The sequence below is a fragment of the Mesoplodon bidens genome (genome assembly GCF_964165515.1).
Source record: "Mesoplodon bidens genome assembly, chromosome: 7".
Classification (NCBI taxonomy): domain Eukaryota; kingdom Metazoa; phylum Chordata; class Mammalia; order Artiodactyla; family Ziphiidae; genus Mesoplodon; species Mesoplodon bidens.
Window position 1 is genome coordinate 20,135,373 of NC_138164.1, and position 17,130 is coordinate 20,152,502.

Genomic DNA, 17,130 nt, shown 5'->3' on the forward strand with positions numbered 1-17,130 from the left:
GAGGACCAGCCGGGCGCGGAGAGCCTGCGGCCGAGGGGCGGGTCTAGGCGCTCCGGCGGAGAACTGCCAGAGGGGGCATCACTGTGCTTGCCGGATGCGCCCGCAGCCTCAGCGGACCCAACCGCCGCCAGGTTTGGGGCTTCGCTCCGCGCAGGCTGTACTGGGTTACAAAGATTTAATATCAGGTTTGTAGCCCAACAGGGAACCGGGGTGAACAGGTTTTCCAGCCAAATGATGCGAAGAGCAGCCGAATGGAAGATATATTTCCCACATTCTAGAGTACTGTAGCAGGATTAAGCATATTCTCTGTATGAAGCTACAAGTTTACAAAACAGATTTCTGTTTCTAATTTGCCATGTAATCCCTTCTACCTATATTTGTGAGGTACCCTTCTGTATAGGGTTATCCTATAATTAGAAAATGTCTCATTTCTCAGCTGAGAGTGGCATTAAACTAGAAGGAAGCACATGCTATATTTATATCCCTAAATCCCCAGTGTACATCAAGAACACAAGAAGTAAGAAAAACCAACATTTGAAAACATGTTCAACTTGCTGGTAATTAAACATTTGGAAAAATAAGGCAGCCAGAAGGCACTATATCATACCTACTTAAATTGGAAACTTTAAAAAGTCTAACATCTCAGTATTAATGAGATTGAAGAGAAGGAGATGCATTCGTCGGGAGGTTGTTTTTAGAGATGGTAGGATAGTAGGGAAAAAGAACCAGGGGAAAAATGTTTGCACATTTCTCCCAAATCCTATTCTAGTATCCTTAAGGCATCCAAAACAAGGTTTAAAAAAAAAGTTTTAATATCTTCATGACAGAAAAAGAATTGGAAAAACGTTAACTATCCAAAAATGAGGAAAAGATTAAGCAGGCACGGCTGTCTGGCAGAATAATATGCAGGGAGTACAACTGAGAAACAAAATTCCCAGATTAAATGGAAAGGCACATTTGAAATACTAAAAGTAGAGAGACTTCCCTGGCGGTCCAGTGGTTAAGACTCTGCACTTCCACTGCAGGCGGCGGCGGCACAGGTTCAATCCCTGGTTGGGGAACTAAGATCCTGCATGCCCCACGGTGTGGCCAAAACATTAATAAAATAAAATAATGTAAAACTACTTATGAGTAACAACTGGAAGAAGCAACGTAAGAATAATTGTGATTAGTGAAAGGGCTTACACTGTAACTGTAAATTATTATTAAAATGTTAATGATTTTGAATTGGCTAAGATATCTTACTACAGTACTTCCACTGCATTTGAATAATTGGGTCTAAATTACTTTAAATTAGTCTTTGTATGAGATGATCTTCAGTTTGCTGTTCAGTTACTTAGGTAGCCTTGCTTAAACCTTGTTTTGCATCTTTCAGTGCATAGCAAGTTTGCATTTCGAATATACTTTTTACAGGTGTAGCTTAATCATGAGAGGGCACAGGTCAAACAGTCTAGGAGTGTTAAGTTTACCCCAGAGGTAAGCTAGGAATAATTAGGTTTGTCGAATCAGTCCTGAGACTTGTAGAATGATATTACTGATACAGAATGGGTTAGATGTAAAGAGGAATTAGTTGGTAGTGAAAGTTCTTTACGTGTTTAATTTTAACATAATGATGGAATAACCCAATTAAAACGGCTTGTAATTAATAGTTGAAAATATGTAATTGGAAGGCAAGTGAAAGCACCCCGGGCTAAAGATTTAGCTATATAAAACACTTAAAGTGATAAATGAAGGCTAAGTTTTAGGAAGGCATCTTTCAAATTAATTTGGAAGTTCTGGTTCTTTTAAATACACATTCCTGAAAGCCTCTTGTTAATGTTTATTGCTTTTGCATTAGAGACTGTTTTGTCATACAGTTTAGAGGCTTGGGTTCTTACCTGTTTGCACATTTATATATAATGTCAAAAGAAGTGCTACGTAAATGAATTTTCTTTGATAATATAACCTATTGATATTTTGCACTTACATTAGAAATACTAATAGTAATATCTGTAGCAATAAAGTAATCCTTATCTCTCCAAGTAATCCTATTACTCCCCAAGTAATGAGTAAACATGCTAGCAGGGAGATCACATGAGGAAATTTACTTTCACTAAATGTAAATGGCTTTCTTGATTAATTTCAGTCAGTAAACACAAGTGAAAATTATTAATAGTATTTAGTTTGCAAAGTCCATTTTATTCATAGTTTGTTTCTGAGTTTTTTTAAAATTAGGTCACAAATCTGGTACAGACAGGTAAAACTGTTTATCACTTTGATAATCAGAAGCCTCTGGTATAACACAATCTTCAAGAAAACGTAAAACAGAGAGAATACATGGTAATAATCTCTTTGAAAGCAATGGTTGCAAACATCCATGTTTCTAAGAAAATATAACTTTACATATATATTTTAAGCAAGCTATACCTCTTACATAAATTCAGACCATAGAAGGAGTGTGCAATCATAATGCTTATTTTATGGAAAAAATGAAAATTATTATGACCTAAATGATTTTAAGTAATTAGAGTCCTCTTGGATTGAATACAGAGTATAAAGATATTTTCCTTAATTTACAACCATCCTGGTCAAAAAGAGCTGGAAAGTTGGTCAGTAAGCAGCGTTGATATTACCAAGTAAGTTTAACCTGAATTCTTTAGGTAGAAATTGTAAAGTGTTCCACTTCCAGCTACTTTAGTTAACTGAGTGAGAACAGTCCAGTTTTTAAATGAAGGCTGTTTAAGGAATTGAGCTTTTTACTAACTTAGTTTTTATGAGAGGGTCATTTTTAAAATCAAGTTTAGAGATTATTTCATGAACTCTAAACATTCTAGTTCCTTAGTTTCCTCAAAGAAAGAGAACTTCAGCAGTAGCAGGAGGGACTATCCCACACAAATGCCAGTAGGGGGTAATACTCTGAATAAGTCAAAAGGCCTCCTAGTGTATCAAATAGGAGACAATTCAAACCAGAATGAATCAATGCACACTCCTCCTAGAAGGCTCCTCTGTTTAGAAACTGGAATGAGGATTAGCAACACATTTTATAGAAACACTCTGGTGTGCCATCCTGTAATGGGGGTGCTTAGTTATCACCCGTGGCATATGAGATTAATGAGCTATTAATTCAACTTAAGCTTTCTATGGAGGCACTAAGGCCATGCAGCTCCTTTTCCAAAAGACATAGAGATAAAAGACAAGGTAGAGGACTCTGAAAATTTTCTCTGATTTAATTTTCTCTGAAAAGTTAAATTCTACATAATAGTAAGAATGTTTGCTGAAAGAAAACTGACAAGTAAAACTGACTTAAGCGACAGATGTTCAAGATAAATTGTACTGAAAATACAATAACAAATTTTGGCCTGATAACCCTCATGCTGTCTTATAGCAAAACACTAAAATTCATGCAACAGAGAAACTGGTGACGAGGACTTCTTCTCCAGACTTCCGGGGGGGGGGTGCTGGGGGGGAATGGAGAATATACTGTTTTCTTCTGTTTGCTTTCATAATGAATTCTTCTTGCTTATAAATGACTTCCCCAAATTTTCCCAGTCATTTCTGATGAGAAATCATTCTTCAGTAGGAGGAGACCAGGTAAACTTACACGAAAGACATCAGGTGTCTTTTGAGTTCCTTCTGTCAGCTAGAGGAGCCATCAAATAGGTTCCGTAAAACTAACTCCATAACTAAAATGGCTGGTAGAATTGGAACAGGAGTAATCTGTCATTAGTATACTTGTAATAAAATAAAGCTTGTCCTGAAACCACAGGGCTGGTAAGAAGAGAAGAGCCTGTATAAAAGCAACTGGGTTCTCTAGAAAATGGATCTAGTATACAGAATGTGAGAATATACAGAACTCTCACTCAAGTTATAAAAATAGACATGGTTCTTGGACAAAAAGCAAATGAGTAGAAAAGAATTCTCCAAACATGAACTTAAAGACACATCTATATAAAACAACAAAATGTCATCTCGGAGCTCCGATCAGTCGTCTGTTGAAATGGCTGAAAAGGGGAGATGAACTAGAGACAGACAGGTCAAGAACCCAGAGCTGATCTGTCTGACTCTTCTGGTTGGCAGTGTACACTGGTGATCACAGGCAGACTGATATATATGTACATATCTGATTGGTTGATGGTGCTTGGTGAATGAATGAGAAAACTCAAGATATAAAGTAATCTCTGAAAGTTTAAATCTTTTAGCTTCTACACTTGACAGTGTTGCACATGAGAAAGGATTCTAGATGCTATCACCCAGAATCAACCCTGCCATTCACAACTCATGCTCCATGCCCCCATGGTTTCTTTTGTGGCCAAAGGATCAGCCTAGACTAAATATATAATAGAAAATAACTCAGGCCTTGAAATGAAGAGGGGTAGACCAGTAACTCATGCTCAGTACTTATCAATCACAAATACTGAAACTAATGGTCTGTTTCCTTTTGACTGCAAAGGAGATGCCATGAGCTAAGGAAAGTCATGAGAGAAAGAAAGTCAAGAGGACATGGGTAGCAGCACCTTTCCATACCCGCCTGGATTTGAAAGGAGACTTTCACTCCTTATTCCTTTCAAACACAAAGTTCATCAGTTGGAAGGGGAAAAAATGGCTCTAACGTTAAAGAGTCCCCAGAGAAAATGAGCAGTACATGAAATATGCCCTCTGTGGGCTAAAGGACAAGTTGCAAAACCAGTTAAGACACAAGAGGCAGCCCAAGGTCTTACTTAATTATGGTTTTAGCGTAGTATATAGCACAATATGGGCAGCCCTTTTTCAATCCATTCAACAATTCAGCACCATCCACGTCCAGTCCAAAAAATTCCTGAAGAGTGGGCTTTCATCTTTGGTACCACCTTACGAGTTATTCTTGGTTTGCAATAGCTGCAAGGAAGCAAAAAAGCTGGTACCTTCACCTTGTCTGTGAGTACAAATGCTGGTACTCTGATTGCTGCAACCACTGAGGCCAATTAAAATAATACTGTAACACACAGGAGTGATACATCCAGTTCCCAAGTTCCAGATAATAGCAGCCATGCCCATATAGGAGTGGGATCATCCATCCCCATTGGTTAAGGCCTTCGGTTTGTTGTCCTCAGAGTAGAATAAAACACTGTGTTCCCACGGACAAGGAACTCCACAAGAACCCATGGTCTACTTTTGGACAGGGTCTTGAAGTACCACATGTGCCAGGCACAGAAACAGGACTGGCCTATGGCTGTCACACTTGGAGAAGCTTCTGTTTTGGCAGCACAAGCTAAAAACTTCTTAGTGTATTCTGGTTTTAGTCCTCTCTCCTGAGTGAAGCAGCCAGGGACTGCCAAGTTCCACAAGCCCTCAATCTAATACTCAGCATTAATTCTCTCCATGGTCTTCTTCCACCCAGGCTACAATTTTCCCTTCCCATCCAGGGATGGCATCATCATCGTGGAAAACCTAGAGAAAGAAAAAAAGCCACCATGAAAAAATTATAAGATAGGGAGTCTCACTAAACATCTGTGGTTGATAAAAAGAAGATCTCAGACATAAAGGATAAGAAAGTATAGAGGAAAGCCTTGAGTTAGAGCCTATGTCCCTTTGGTTTTGTCCCTAAAGTTATAACTGGTAAAAAAATATATATACAGTTGACCCTTGAACAACACAGCGGTTAGAGACACTGCCCACCCCCCTCCCTGCCCTGGCCCTGTGCAGTCAGAAATCCACATATAACTTCACGGTCGGCCCTCCATATCCACAGTTCTGCGTCCTCAGATTCAACCAGCTGCTGATTGTGTAATACTGTAGTAGGTATTTATTGAAAAGCGTCTGTATATAAGTGGATCCATGCACTTCAAACTCATACTGTTCAAAGGTCAACACTGTATGTGTGTGTATATATATATGCCTTATATATCCTTAGTTCTGCATCTATGAAATGGTAAAAGCATCCCTCTAGTACTGCTTTGCTCATAGAGATTTATAAGAATTAATAAATTACTAACCATAGAGCACTCTGGGCTTCTCAAAAGAAAGCAGTACTATAAGCATCTAAAAAATGAGAAAGGGGAAAATTTTGGCCTGAAGCATTGTAAAGAAAGGGTTAGAATGAAGACCAATCTTAACGTGTGCATGCAGTTCTTTTCATTCATTCGTTCAATTCATTTCCTAAGCCACTAATAAATAGAAAGGGTTATTAAAACATTTCAGTGAGAAATTTTTTTTTTTTTTTTGGCTGTGCCACGCAGCGTGCAGGATCTTAGTTCCCGACCAGGGATCGAACCTGTGCCCCCTGCAGCGGAAGTGAGGAGTCTTAACAACTGGACCGCCACGGAAGTCCAGGAAATCTTTACAAAATAAAGTATTGGCTTTTCCAACCTTTTCCATTCTGTAACCATTATGAGAGCACTCGTAATACGTCATGACTCAGAACTCTCTTTCAAAAAAAAAAAAAAAGGTCTGTTTTTGGCAGATGTATTATAAAGAGAAGTGTAAGCTAAGAAAATAGTCAAGGAGTTGAGAATAAGCACAGATGACTTTGCAGAATTTCCTCATTTTCATTATATGAGAAACTACCACCACAATATACAGTTTCATATATTCATGCCAGTTTATTTATTTTGCTCTACATAGGAAGCAGAAAGTTTTCTAAGGTTTGGTTACAGATAGAAAAGAGACTCCAAAGCCAAGCATTTGTTCAATGTAGGTTCTTTATTTTCCCTAACAAAACGTTTTCCTTTTTAAAATAAAAATTCTATCCAAGTTTGATCAGAGTGATTAAGACCTTGAACTAAAGAAGCTATCAACTTCTTGGGCCATTCCCTGAACCTTCTCCGTCTAGAGTAATCAACTGGTTGGAGGTACTGGGAAACTCCTCTGACCTGGTTAGGAAACTGAGGTACTTCTAGGTACTAGTCCTTGAGTAGAAGTCTTTGGGGTTCAAGAACAACCAACAATACCACCCAGACTCCCTGTGGCTTCTGTACCTCCTCCTTGACAGTGCCAAACTCAGGATCCAGTGCTTTGAAGTGATACCGATGATTTCCCTCCCGGTCAATAGCTGCTTTAAAATCCTTCAGTGTCACCTCCCCCAACCTGCAACAGAAATAGAGAACACTAAAATAGACTGTTTATCAGTAGGTTGGAAAGATAAGATGTTAGATTTAAATCCAGGCCCCTGCCAAAGTCTCTGGAGGCAGAAACAGTGTGGCCTTGTTAGGTCACCACCCTTGATAACCCAGACGATTCTGAAACAGCAGAAGTTAGGGAGCCAGTCACTATTAGGGAATGAAAATGGCATTACAAATGGGTTGACCTGAGAATTTAAAATAGGTTTATTGCTTTGGCAGCAGCCAAATTACTTTTTTTCTGTTTTACTCTGAAAATAAGACACAAAGTCTCTGAAATCTAATTTGTTAAACTATCAATATGTCTAAGTTCTCTTGATTTCCTTCTTTGCAACAATTCCATTTCTATAGGCTGGTAGAATTAAATCAGTATCACCATCTTTACTTCAGAAAGCTCCCCTCTAACACAAACCAAGCAAGACTCTTTAGGAAAGAGAAATCTTATCACCTCTCTCAGAAGTTGGTTCCAGAGGTTAAAAATCTTTATTTCAAAGCCATTTACCTTAGAAGGGAGTATATTAATTGAGTGTTTGAAGGTTTTTAACATGAATTCTCTACAGGTTAGCTGCAGTCATCAAAGAGTAACAAAGACCAATGAGTAATAAGTAGCCCTGGAATGCCAGGCTGTAATCCAAAGCTATCAGCAGAAGCTATTTTGAACACTTAAAAAACTGTTATTCCTAACTTAGAGCATCTTTGCATATCAGGATTGGAAGCACTGTTATTGTGTCTGTACCTTGTAATGCCACTGGTTAGTGGTGAAACTAGAACTTGAATCTCTATTCTATCTCCTGTGCCCTTCTCACTACACTGCTTCTCAAACACCTTACAGCTGGTTAGATGGGCAGTAACTAATGATTCTGCCTTCCTGTCCTTTTTAAAGGAGAAATAATCCCAGAATCTCACCTCTTTGGTATATTGACCATGAAGGGCGTAAGTGACCGGTCAGTGAAATAGAGCACCTTCGTGCAGGCGCTGCTGACAGTTGGAGAGCTCTGTGAGTGAGGCAACTCTGCAATCAGAGAGAGACTTTGTGGTCAGAACATTCAATTTGCTTCCAACAACCCATCATTTCTAGTTATTCAAAATGTCCCAGGAGAATGAAGCTGCCTGAGGTCATAGCACAGTTTTCGCACTCTTGCCAAACACCTTGTCCACAGGGTGTGTGACCCACAGGAAGTCACCACTGGGGCCACTTAAGACAAGAGGTGCTTCGGACATGGATGCTATCACAAAGACCATCATTTCTCACCCGTCCCAGGTGATTCTTACAGGGGAACAGCAACTGTTCTGACAGGCACTGTTGCCAAGAGTCAAAAGAGGTCAGAGAAGCCAGGCAAGATTTCAGCTAGGGCAGAATGAACACACAGCAGGAGCTGCAGACACTGCCAGCATTTTGACTGCAGAGCTCAGTGATAGAGAATGCACATGCACTTCATGAAAAGACAAAGGATTAGGAACAAGAAACACAGAAGCAAAGTAACCGTAGAAACTCAGATTCCAAGAGGCCTTATATTTCCAGTCTAAAAGGCAAAAAGTCTACTTTTATCCCTTAGCTACATAGGATCTATATGTGTTGGTCCCCGTGTTTTGTTTTTTTTTTAATAAATTTATGTATTCTTGGCTGCGTTGGGTCTTCATTGCTGCGTGCAGGCTTTCTCTAGTTGCGGTGAGCAGGGGCTACTCCTCATTGCCATGCGTGGGCTTCTCATTGGAATGGCTTCTCTTGTTGCGGAGCACGGGCTCTAGGCTCGCGGGCTCTAGAGCACAGTCTCAGTAGCTGTGGCGCCCGGGCTTAGTTGCTCCGCAGCATCTGGGATCTTCCCCAACCAGGACTCAAACCCGTGTCCCTTGTACTGGCAGGCGGATTCTTCACCACTGCGCCACCAGGGAAGCCCGGTCCCCAGGGTTTTTAACTCAAATTTCTTAATCCATATCTTGTCTCTATTCTTTGTATAGGTACTTACGGAAAAATTTAATCAATGAGTTATTTGTGGTTATGACTTTAAGAGAATAGAAGAAAAGGCCAATTAAAAACTTTTATCACAAGGACCAAAAACAATAATTAAACTTTTATTAAAATATCTCCTGCAATTCCAGCTACACGTTTTCTTCATTTATTCTATGCATTTATCCCAATCAAACAGGCAGCCACCAGAGAGCAGTTCTAGGAAGGGGATTTTTGGTTTTTTGGTTTTTGTTTTTGATTTTTTGGCCGCACAGCGCGGCTTGTGGGATCTTAGTTCCCCAACCAGGGATCAAAACAGGGCCCTCGGCATTGAAAGCATGGAGTCTTAACCACTGGACCACCAGGGAACTCCCTGGGAAGGGGTTTAAAATAAGGAAGTAGGAGGGATGAATAATACAGGAGAGAAAGACAAGGGAACATTCTCTCTTTGCACAGCAATCAATCAGTTTTCAGAATTTGTTTCAAAGAATGCCAATTATTGCGACCTACATGCCACGATGTTCCTTTGACTCCAGCACCTAGAACAGGGCCTGGCACACACTGGCTTTTTAATAAAATAAAATATTCACTTTTATCATTAAATTTATGATTGATCCTTTCACTCATGCATTCAACAAACATTTATTGAGCACTTACCATGCGCTAGATTTTGAGAATATAAAATTAATTATATGCCTCTGACCTCAAAGATTTCACAGTCCAGTATAGATGACAGGTATGATAATAAATAATTACAATACACTAAAATCAGATTGGTACAAACTGCACAAGAAGACTGAAGATGGAGTAGTTAAGTCTACCTGGAAGAGATCAGAAAGGTCCCATAGTTGGAGAACTGTTAAACAAAGCACCTAAGAAATATATGAGATATAGAAGTTGGAAAGGGCATTCCCAGAATGAAGGAAACTTGTAAAGGCATGAAAAGGGATGGATCATGTATTTATAAAACTGAAACTCAACTAGTAAGGCTGGAGTGTAAGTAATACATTGGGAAGTAATGGAAGGTGAGGATAATAAGGTAAGCAGGGCCCAGATCACAAAGGACTCCACCAGGCTAAGATGTTTAGATATTGGTCTTAAGCTCTGGGGAGATATTAAAAGGAAGTGATACGATCAGACTGGCATTTTAGAAAGGTCAGTCTAGCAGCAAGTATGGGTCTAGTATGGGTTGGACGGGAGAAATTCTGGAAACAGTAATCCCATTAAGAGGCAATTAAAATAATCTGAAAGATGAGGAAGGGTAAGATATAGCCCCGGAGCTAGAGAAGGGATGGATTTGAGAGAGCTTTAGAAGGTTAAAAGTCTTGGTACTTTGGAAATAGTTGAACATCAAGGATAAAAGGGAAAGGGAAAAATAACTAAGATTTATAATCTAGGAAAACAGATGCATGGTAGTTACCAGTACCTAAGATAGGGGAACAGAAGTGTCATCCATTTAAAATGTTTACTGGGTGCCTATTATGTATCAAGTACTAGAGATACAAAGATAAACTAGGTACTATTACCACCCATTAAGGAGCTCAAAGTCTAGTGGGGTAAAATAGCAGAACAGTTATAATATAATAAAATAAAACATGAAAATAATATTGCTATGGACTCAGTTGTGTCCTCCCCAGATTCATATGTTGAAGCCCTAGACTCCCATGTGACTGTATTACAGATAGGGCCTTTAAGGAGGGATTAAGGTTAAATGAGGTTATAAGAGTGGAGCCCTGATCCCATAGAACTGGCGCCCTTGTAAGAAGAGGAAGAGACACCAGAGCGCTCTCTCTCCGCCACGTGAAGACACAGCAGGTAGGCAGCCATCTGCAAGCCAAGAAGAAAGCCCTCCATCAGCAGAACCTGACCACACTGGCATCCTGATCTTGGGACTTCCAGCCTCCAGAACTGTGAGAAAATAAATTTCTGTTGTTTAAGTCACTCAATCTATGGTATTTTGTTATGGCAGCCCAAGCTGACCGATAAAATGTTATGTACACATTTTAGGTGAATTTGAAGGTAAGAGTATGGCAAATGCCACACAGAGGTCTAGTAGATAAAGACAGGTTTGGTAAACAGGTCACTGATGACATTAGTGAGAGGAGTTTCAGGTGACTAATGAAGAAGACTGAGTTGGATTGCACAGGCTTTTCGAGTAAAACAGGAAAAGATTAATGAGGGAAAAATAGTCTTACTCCACATTAACTCATGTGATAAAATGATAATTGCTGTTTCAGGGTGACAATACTATAAAAATCGTATACAAAAACCTCAGAGAATAAACGACCCAGAAACATAGCCTGGTGTATACATGTGTGTGTAAATTTGATACATGATTTTAAAAGGCATCACAAATCAGTTTTAGCTTTTAATTTAGGTTTATGATCCATTTGGAGTTGATTTTTTGTATATGGTATGAGGTATGGGTCAATGCTCTTTTTCTGAATCATTTGTTGAAAAGCCTATCCTTTTGCCATCAAATAGTTTTTGCACTGTTGTTGAAAATCAACTGACCAAATATAAGTAAGTCTATTTCTGAACTTTCTACTCTGTTCCAATGACCTGTGTGTCTATCCATTCACCTATACTGCACTGTCTTGATTACTCTAACTTTATAGTTAGCTTTGAAATCAGGTAGTGTGGCCCTTCAACTACTTTATTTTTTCTCAACTTTTTTTTTGAACTATTCTAGTCTCATCCATATAAATTTTAGTATCAGCTTGTTTATATCTACAAAAAGTCTGATAGGATTTTTATTGGAATTGCATGAAGCTATAGATCATTTGGGGAGAATGAACCATCTTCACAATGTTGACCTATGTTTTCCCCATCAAACGAGGCTGCTTCCCAATTAATATGATGCTGATAAACAATAATTTTGTAAGTGGTAAAAAACTATGTAATAAAAACCAGATTATTTTAAAAATCTATCATCTCCCTTGTTTCTATTTGTTCCATGTTTTTGGTTCCTTTTCTCTTTTATCCTCTTTTTCTCCCCACCTTTGGAGTGTGTATGTGTGTATATGTATGTATGTATATATATGTATATATGTATGTGTACATGTATATATTTTGGTATTGTCTTCAAAGCCCAGTGTGTTTAGATTCTCAGTTTGGATACACCATTTCAACATGTAAACTATATTTTAAATAGTGAGATATTTTACTTTTTTTTGCTATTGGATCGGGCATTTTTACAATTCCTTTTTAACTCCACTATTAATTTTTTTATTTACTTCTTCAAAAATTTAGTGGTTGCTCTTGGATTTAAGTACACATCTGTAAGTAGTCAGTCAGCTTTCAAATGATACTTACCACATCACGTGTAATGTAAGAACTACAGAAGTGATAACAGTAGAGTCCTCATTCCTCCATCCCAATCTCTGTATTATTGTCATACATTTTACTTTCACAGATGGCATAAACCAATAATACATCAATACATTTTTTGCTTTAAAAAGCCTGTTATCTCTTAGAGCAATTAAAAATAAGGGTGGGAAGGTTTTTATATTTACCTTCATTGTAACCACTTCTTTTTGCATCTCCCACTTTCTTTCATATCATACTCTTCCTGTCTGAGGAAATTCCTTTAACATTTCCTGCCGTGCAAGTCTGCTTGTAGTGAATTCTCTTGGTTTTGTGTAAAATATATATATATACTCTCTAGCTACAGAATTCTAGCTTTTTATAGAATTCTAGGTTTTTTTCTTTCAGTGCTTTAAAAATGTCCCCCCACTATCCTATAACTTGCAAGGTCTGATAAGAAATCTGTAATTCTCATCTTTGTTCTTCTGTATGTAATAATTTTCCCCCTCTCTGGTTACCTTCAAGATTTTCTCTTTTCTTTGATTTTCAGCAATTTGACTCTTTTGTTATTGTTCTTGCTATTCATACTTCTTGGAATGCTCAGCACTTCTTGGATCTGTAGTGTGATGTTTTTAAGCATTTCTGGAAAATAATTGGCCTTTATCTCTTCAAATACTTCTTCTGCCCTGTTCTATCTCTTCTTGTTCAGGGATCCTAATTACTTGTATCTTAGTCCATTTGATATTGTCCCACAGCTACTGGATGCTCTGGGTTGTTTGTTTTTACCTCTCTCCTACTCTTTTTCTTTTTGTATTGCAGTTTGGGTAATTTCTATTGACCTATCTTCAAGTTTACTGATTCTTTCCTTAGCTGTGTTGAGTCTTCTGATGACCCTGATGAACCTGCTGAAGGCACACTTTTTTTAAAAAAATTTATTTATTTATTTATTTTTGGCTGCATTGGGTCTTTGTTGCTACACGCAGGCCTTCTCTAGTTGTGTTGAGCCAGGGCTACTCTTCATTGTGGTGCACAGGCTTCTCATTGTGGCAGCTTCTCTTTGTTGCAGAGCACGGGCTCTAGGCGAGTGGGCTTCAGTAGTTGTGGCACACGGGCTCAGTAGTTGTGGCCCGGGGGCTCTAGAGTGCAGGCTCAGTAGTTGTGGCACTTGGGCTTAGCTCCGCAGCATGAGGGATCTTCCCAGAGCAGGGCTCGAACCCGTGTCCCCTGCATTGGCAGGCAGATTCTTAACCACTGCACCACCAGGGAAGTCCCTGAAGGCACTCTTCATCTTTGTAATATTTATTTTTATTTCTAACATTCCATTTGACTCCTTTTCATAATTTCCATATCTTTGCTAAAATTCCTCACCTGTGCATGCATTATATTAACATTTTTACTTCAGCCATTAACATAGTTTTTAAAAATTCCTTTTCTGGGGGCTTCCCTGGTGGCACAGTGGTTAAGAATCCGCCTGCCAATGCAGGGGACACGGGTTCGAGCCCTTGCCCCGGAAGATCTCACATGCCACGGAGCAACTAAGCCCGTGCTCCACAGCTACTGAGCCTGAGCTCTAGAGCCCACAAGCCACAACTACTGAGCCCACGTGTCACAACTACTGAAGCCTGCACGCCTAGAGCCCATGCTCCGCAACAAGAGAAGCCACTGCAATGAGAAGCCCGTGCACCGCATCGAAGAGTAGCCCTGCTCACGGCAACTAGAGAAAGCCCGCGTGCAGCAACGAAGACCCAACACAGCAAAAATAAATAAATAAATAAATTTATATTAAAAAAAAAGTCCTTTTCTGATGGTGTCAACATCCTAGTCATATCTGAGTCTACTCTTGAATAGATGCTTATTGACTCTTGACAGTGGCTTATATTTTTCTTGCTTCTGTGGATGCCTCATAATTTTTTATTGACTATCAGACATCATGTGTAAGACAGTAGAGACTAAGGGAAAAAAGGTTTATGTCTAGAAATGGGCACACTGCTTGTACTTCCCGGCCATTGGTGGGGACAGCTCAGCCAATCTAGTCAGGAACTGAGCTGGGATTGGGATTTTTGTTAAGGTTACTTTCCGCACACCATCACCTTCAAATTTCTCTAGGGTTATGTTTAGGAAGGCAGCTGGTTTGCTGGAGGGTTTTTCCTCAGTGTTCCTGCTCCACCCTCAACTTTAGACTTCACTTGTGTGCCTGTGCCTCAGAGTCAGTCTCTTCACACGTGTGCCCCTCCCACAGAGGCAGACTGCTATTGCTTCTTACACAGTACTTGCTCATCTGGTGGTGAGGGATGAGGGGGGCTTCTCTGTTGTCATGATCCAACCTCAGTCTTGAGGGTGGGGCTTTCTCAGTGATCCTACTCTTTCCCCAGTGGTAGGCAACCTCTAGTGATCTGAGCCCAGTACAGTTTCCTGCCACTCCCCTCGGGGAGAGAGTGCTTTCATCCTTTTCTCTTCCCCCTAGCTGAAATAGGTCTCCACCTTTGCCTGGGAAAGGGAGGCAGGGGCAACAGAATTTGCTGCCCTTTCTTAGTGGCTCAAGACTTTTGTTCTTTAAGGGACAAAGGTCCAGATGGGGCTTCACATTTTTCCAGCAGTGACAGGTGCTCCCCTCCTCTGGGCCTCCACCACCAAAACAGGTTTTCTCTAGACTCTATTCCCACAAAAAATCTTTGCCATAAGCACTCAAATGGAAGTGGATGGAAGAGTCAGCAAGTAGGTGCAAACTATTCCTGCGTTCATGGCCCCCAGGGTTCCTATACTCTCTGCTCAGCCTTTCACAATTCATTAAAATCTTAGCTGTTTGTGTGGTGGTCCCATCTTCCTCCCATGCTCCGCCACAAGTGAGCAAGTGCTGTATCCTATCTGTCTATTGAGGGACCTGTTTACATTTCTGGCTAGTTAGCCACCCTCTGATTTCATTTCTCTGATGGATTCAAGAAAGTTATGGTATTTTGGACTATTCAACCTTTTCTTTCTGTTAGCATAGGAACAAGGCTCCTTCCAGGTCTTTTTTAAAATTCACTTTTTAAAAATTGAGGTAAAATTCACATAACACAAAACTCACCATTTTAACCATTTAAAGTGTACACTTCAGTGGCATTTAGTACATTCACAGTGTGGTGTAATCATCACTATCTAGTTCCAGAACATTTTCATTCTCCTTAAAAGAAATCTTGTACCCGTTAAACAGTCACTCCCTTCCTAATCCTGACATCTGTCTAATCTACTCTACTTTCTGTCTCTATGGATTTGCCTACTCTGGACATTTCATATAAAAGGATCCATCCAAATTGTGCCCTTTTGTGTCTGGCATCTTTCACTTAACATTTTCAAGGTTCATTAATGTTATAGCAGGTATCAGTACCTCATTCTTTTTATGGTTGAATAATATTCCATTGTATGCATATATAAGAAATTGTTTATCCACTCATCAACTGATGGACATTTGGCTTGCTTCCACCTTTTAGCTATTGTGAATAATTCTGCTATGAACCTATGTGTACAAGTTTTCTTTTTTGAACACTTGCTTTTAATTCTTTTGGGTATATACCTAGGAATGGAATTGCTAGGTCATAGAGTAATTCTATGTTTAACTCTTTGAAGAGCCACCAAAGTGTTTTCTACAGTGGCTGTACCATTTTACATCCCCACCAGCAATGTATAAGGGTTCCAATTTCTCCACATCCTTACCAACAATTGTTATTTTCCATTTTTTTGGAACCACCTAGTAGGCATGAAATGGTATCTCACTCTAGTTTTGGTTTGCATTTCCCTAATAACTAATGATTTTAAGCATATTTTCATTTGCTTATTGGTCAACTATTTATCTTCTTTAGGGAAATGTCTATTCAAGTCCTTTGCCCATTTGTTATCAGATTTTTCTGTCTTTTGTTATTAAGCTGTAAGAGTTCTTTATATATGGTTCATGCCAGGCCCTTATCAGATATATGATTTTCAAATATTTTCTCCTATTCTGGTCATCTTTTCACTTTCTTGTTAATGTCCTTTGATGCAAAATAGTTTTCAGTTTTGATGAAGTCCAATTTTTCTATTTTTTTCATGCTTTTGATGTCTAAGAATCCAAGGTCATGAATATTCCCCCCTGTGTTTTCTTCTGAGAGTTTCATAGTTTTAACCCTTGTATTTAGGTCAATAATGCACTTTGAGTTAATTTTTGTACATGGTGTGAGGTAGGGGTAAAACTCTATTCTTCTGCATGTAGATATCAGTTGTCCCAACACCATTTATTGAAGATACTATTTGCTGGTCAAATGATCACAGATGTATGGGTTTTATCTGAACTCTCAATTCTATTCCACTAGTCTACTGTATTACTTTTTAAATAATTATTGTTGTTGTTTATCCTTAAGAGTAAATGGCAAGACAGGAAGTGGGTTCAGAGAGAAGATTACTCTTTTAGGAGATTTGACTGTAGTGAAAAGGAGAAAGAGCATAGCCTTGCATATCTCAGATGCCACACGCAACACCAGATTATTTGCATATAATATTGTACTTAATGCTCATAATCCTTCACGATTATCTCCATTACATAAATGTGAAAACTAAAATACAACATTAATTAATACTCTTGCCCATGATATACTCTGCTGATAGCTACAAGTGCATCCCAGATCTGTTTGATTCTATACTCCATCTTTTTCCCACTCCATTGTTTTGTGTCCAGTTTTGCACATGAGTTTGAAGTGCCTTTCAATCTACAGAGATATCCAGTTGGCATTCAAAAATATAGCCCTGAATTCAGCTCAGAAAAGGTTTGGAGTTAGAGATGAAAGTTTAAGA

General features: G+C 39.1%; 1 protein-coding gene across 5 annotated transcripts in view; it reads right to left on the minus strand.

Annotated features, from left to right (window-relative positions):
• Positions 1–2,167: 2,167 nt before the first annotated feature.
• DIXDC1 (DIX domain containing 1) overlaps positions 2,168–17,130 on the minus strand; it is a gene marked incomplete at its 3' end in the record, with an annotated part of 76,674 nt that continues 61,711 nt past the window's right edge. For all 5 annotated transcript variants that reach the window (XM_081240956.1, XM_081240955.1, XM_081240957.1 and 2 more), the window contains 3 exons: positions 7,980–8,085; positions 6,933–7,041; positions 2,168–5,406 (listed from right to left, as the gene is read on the minus strand). In XM_081240956.1, coding sequence (XP_081097082.1) covers positions 5,326–5,406; positions 6,933–7,041; positions 7,980–8,085 — 296 coding nt within the window. The remainder of the gene's footprint in view (positions 5,407–6,932; positions 7,042–7,979; positions 8,086–17,130) is intronic.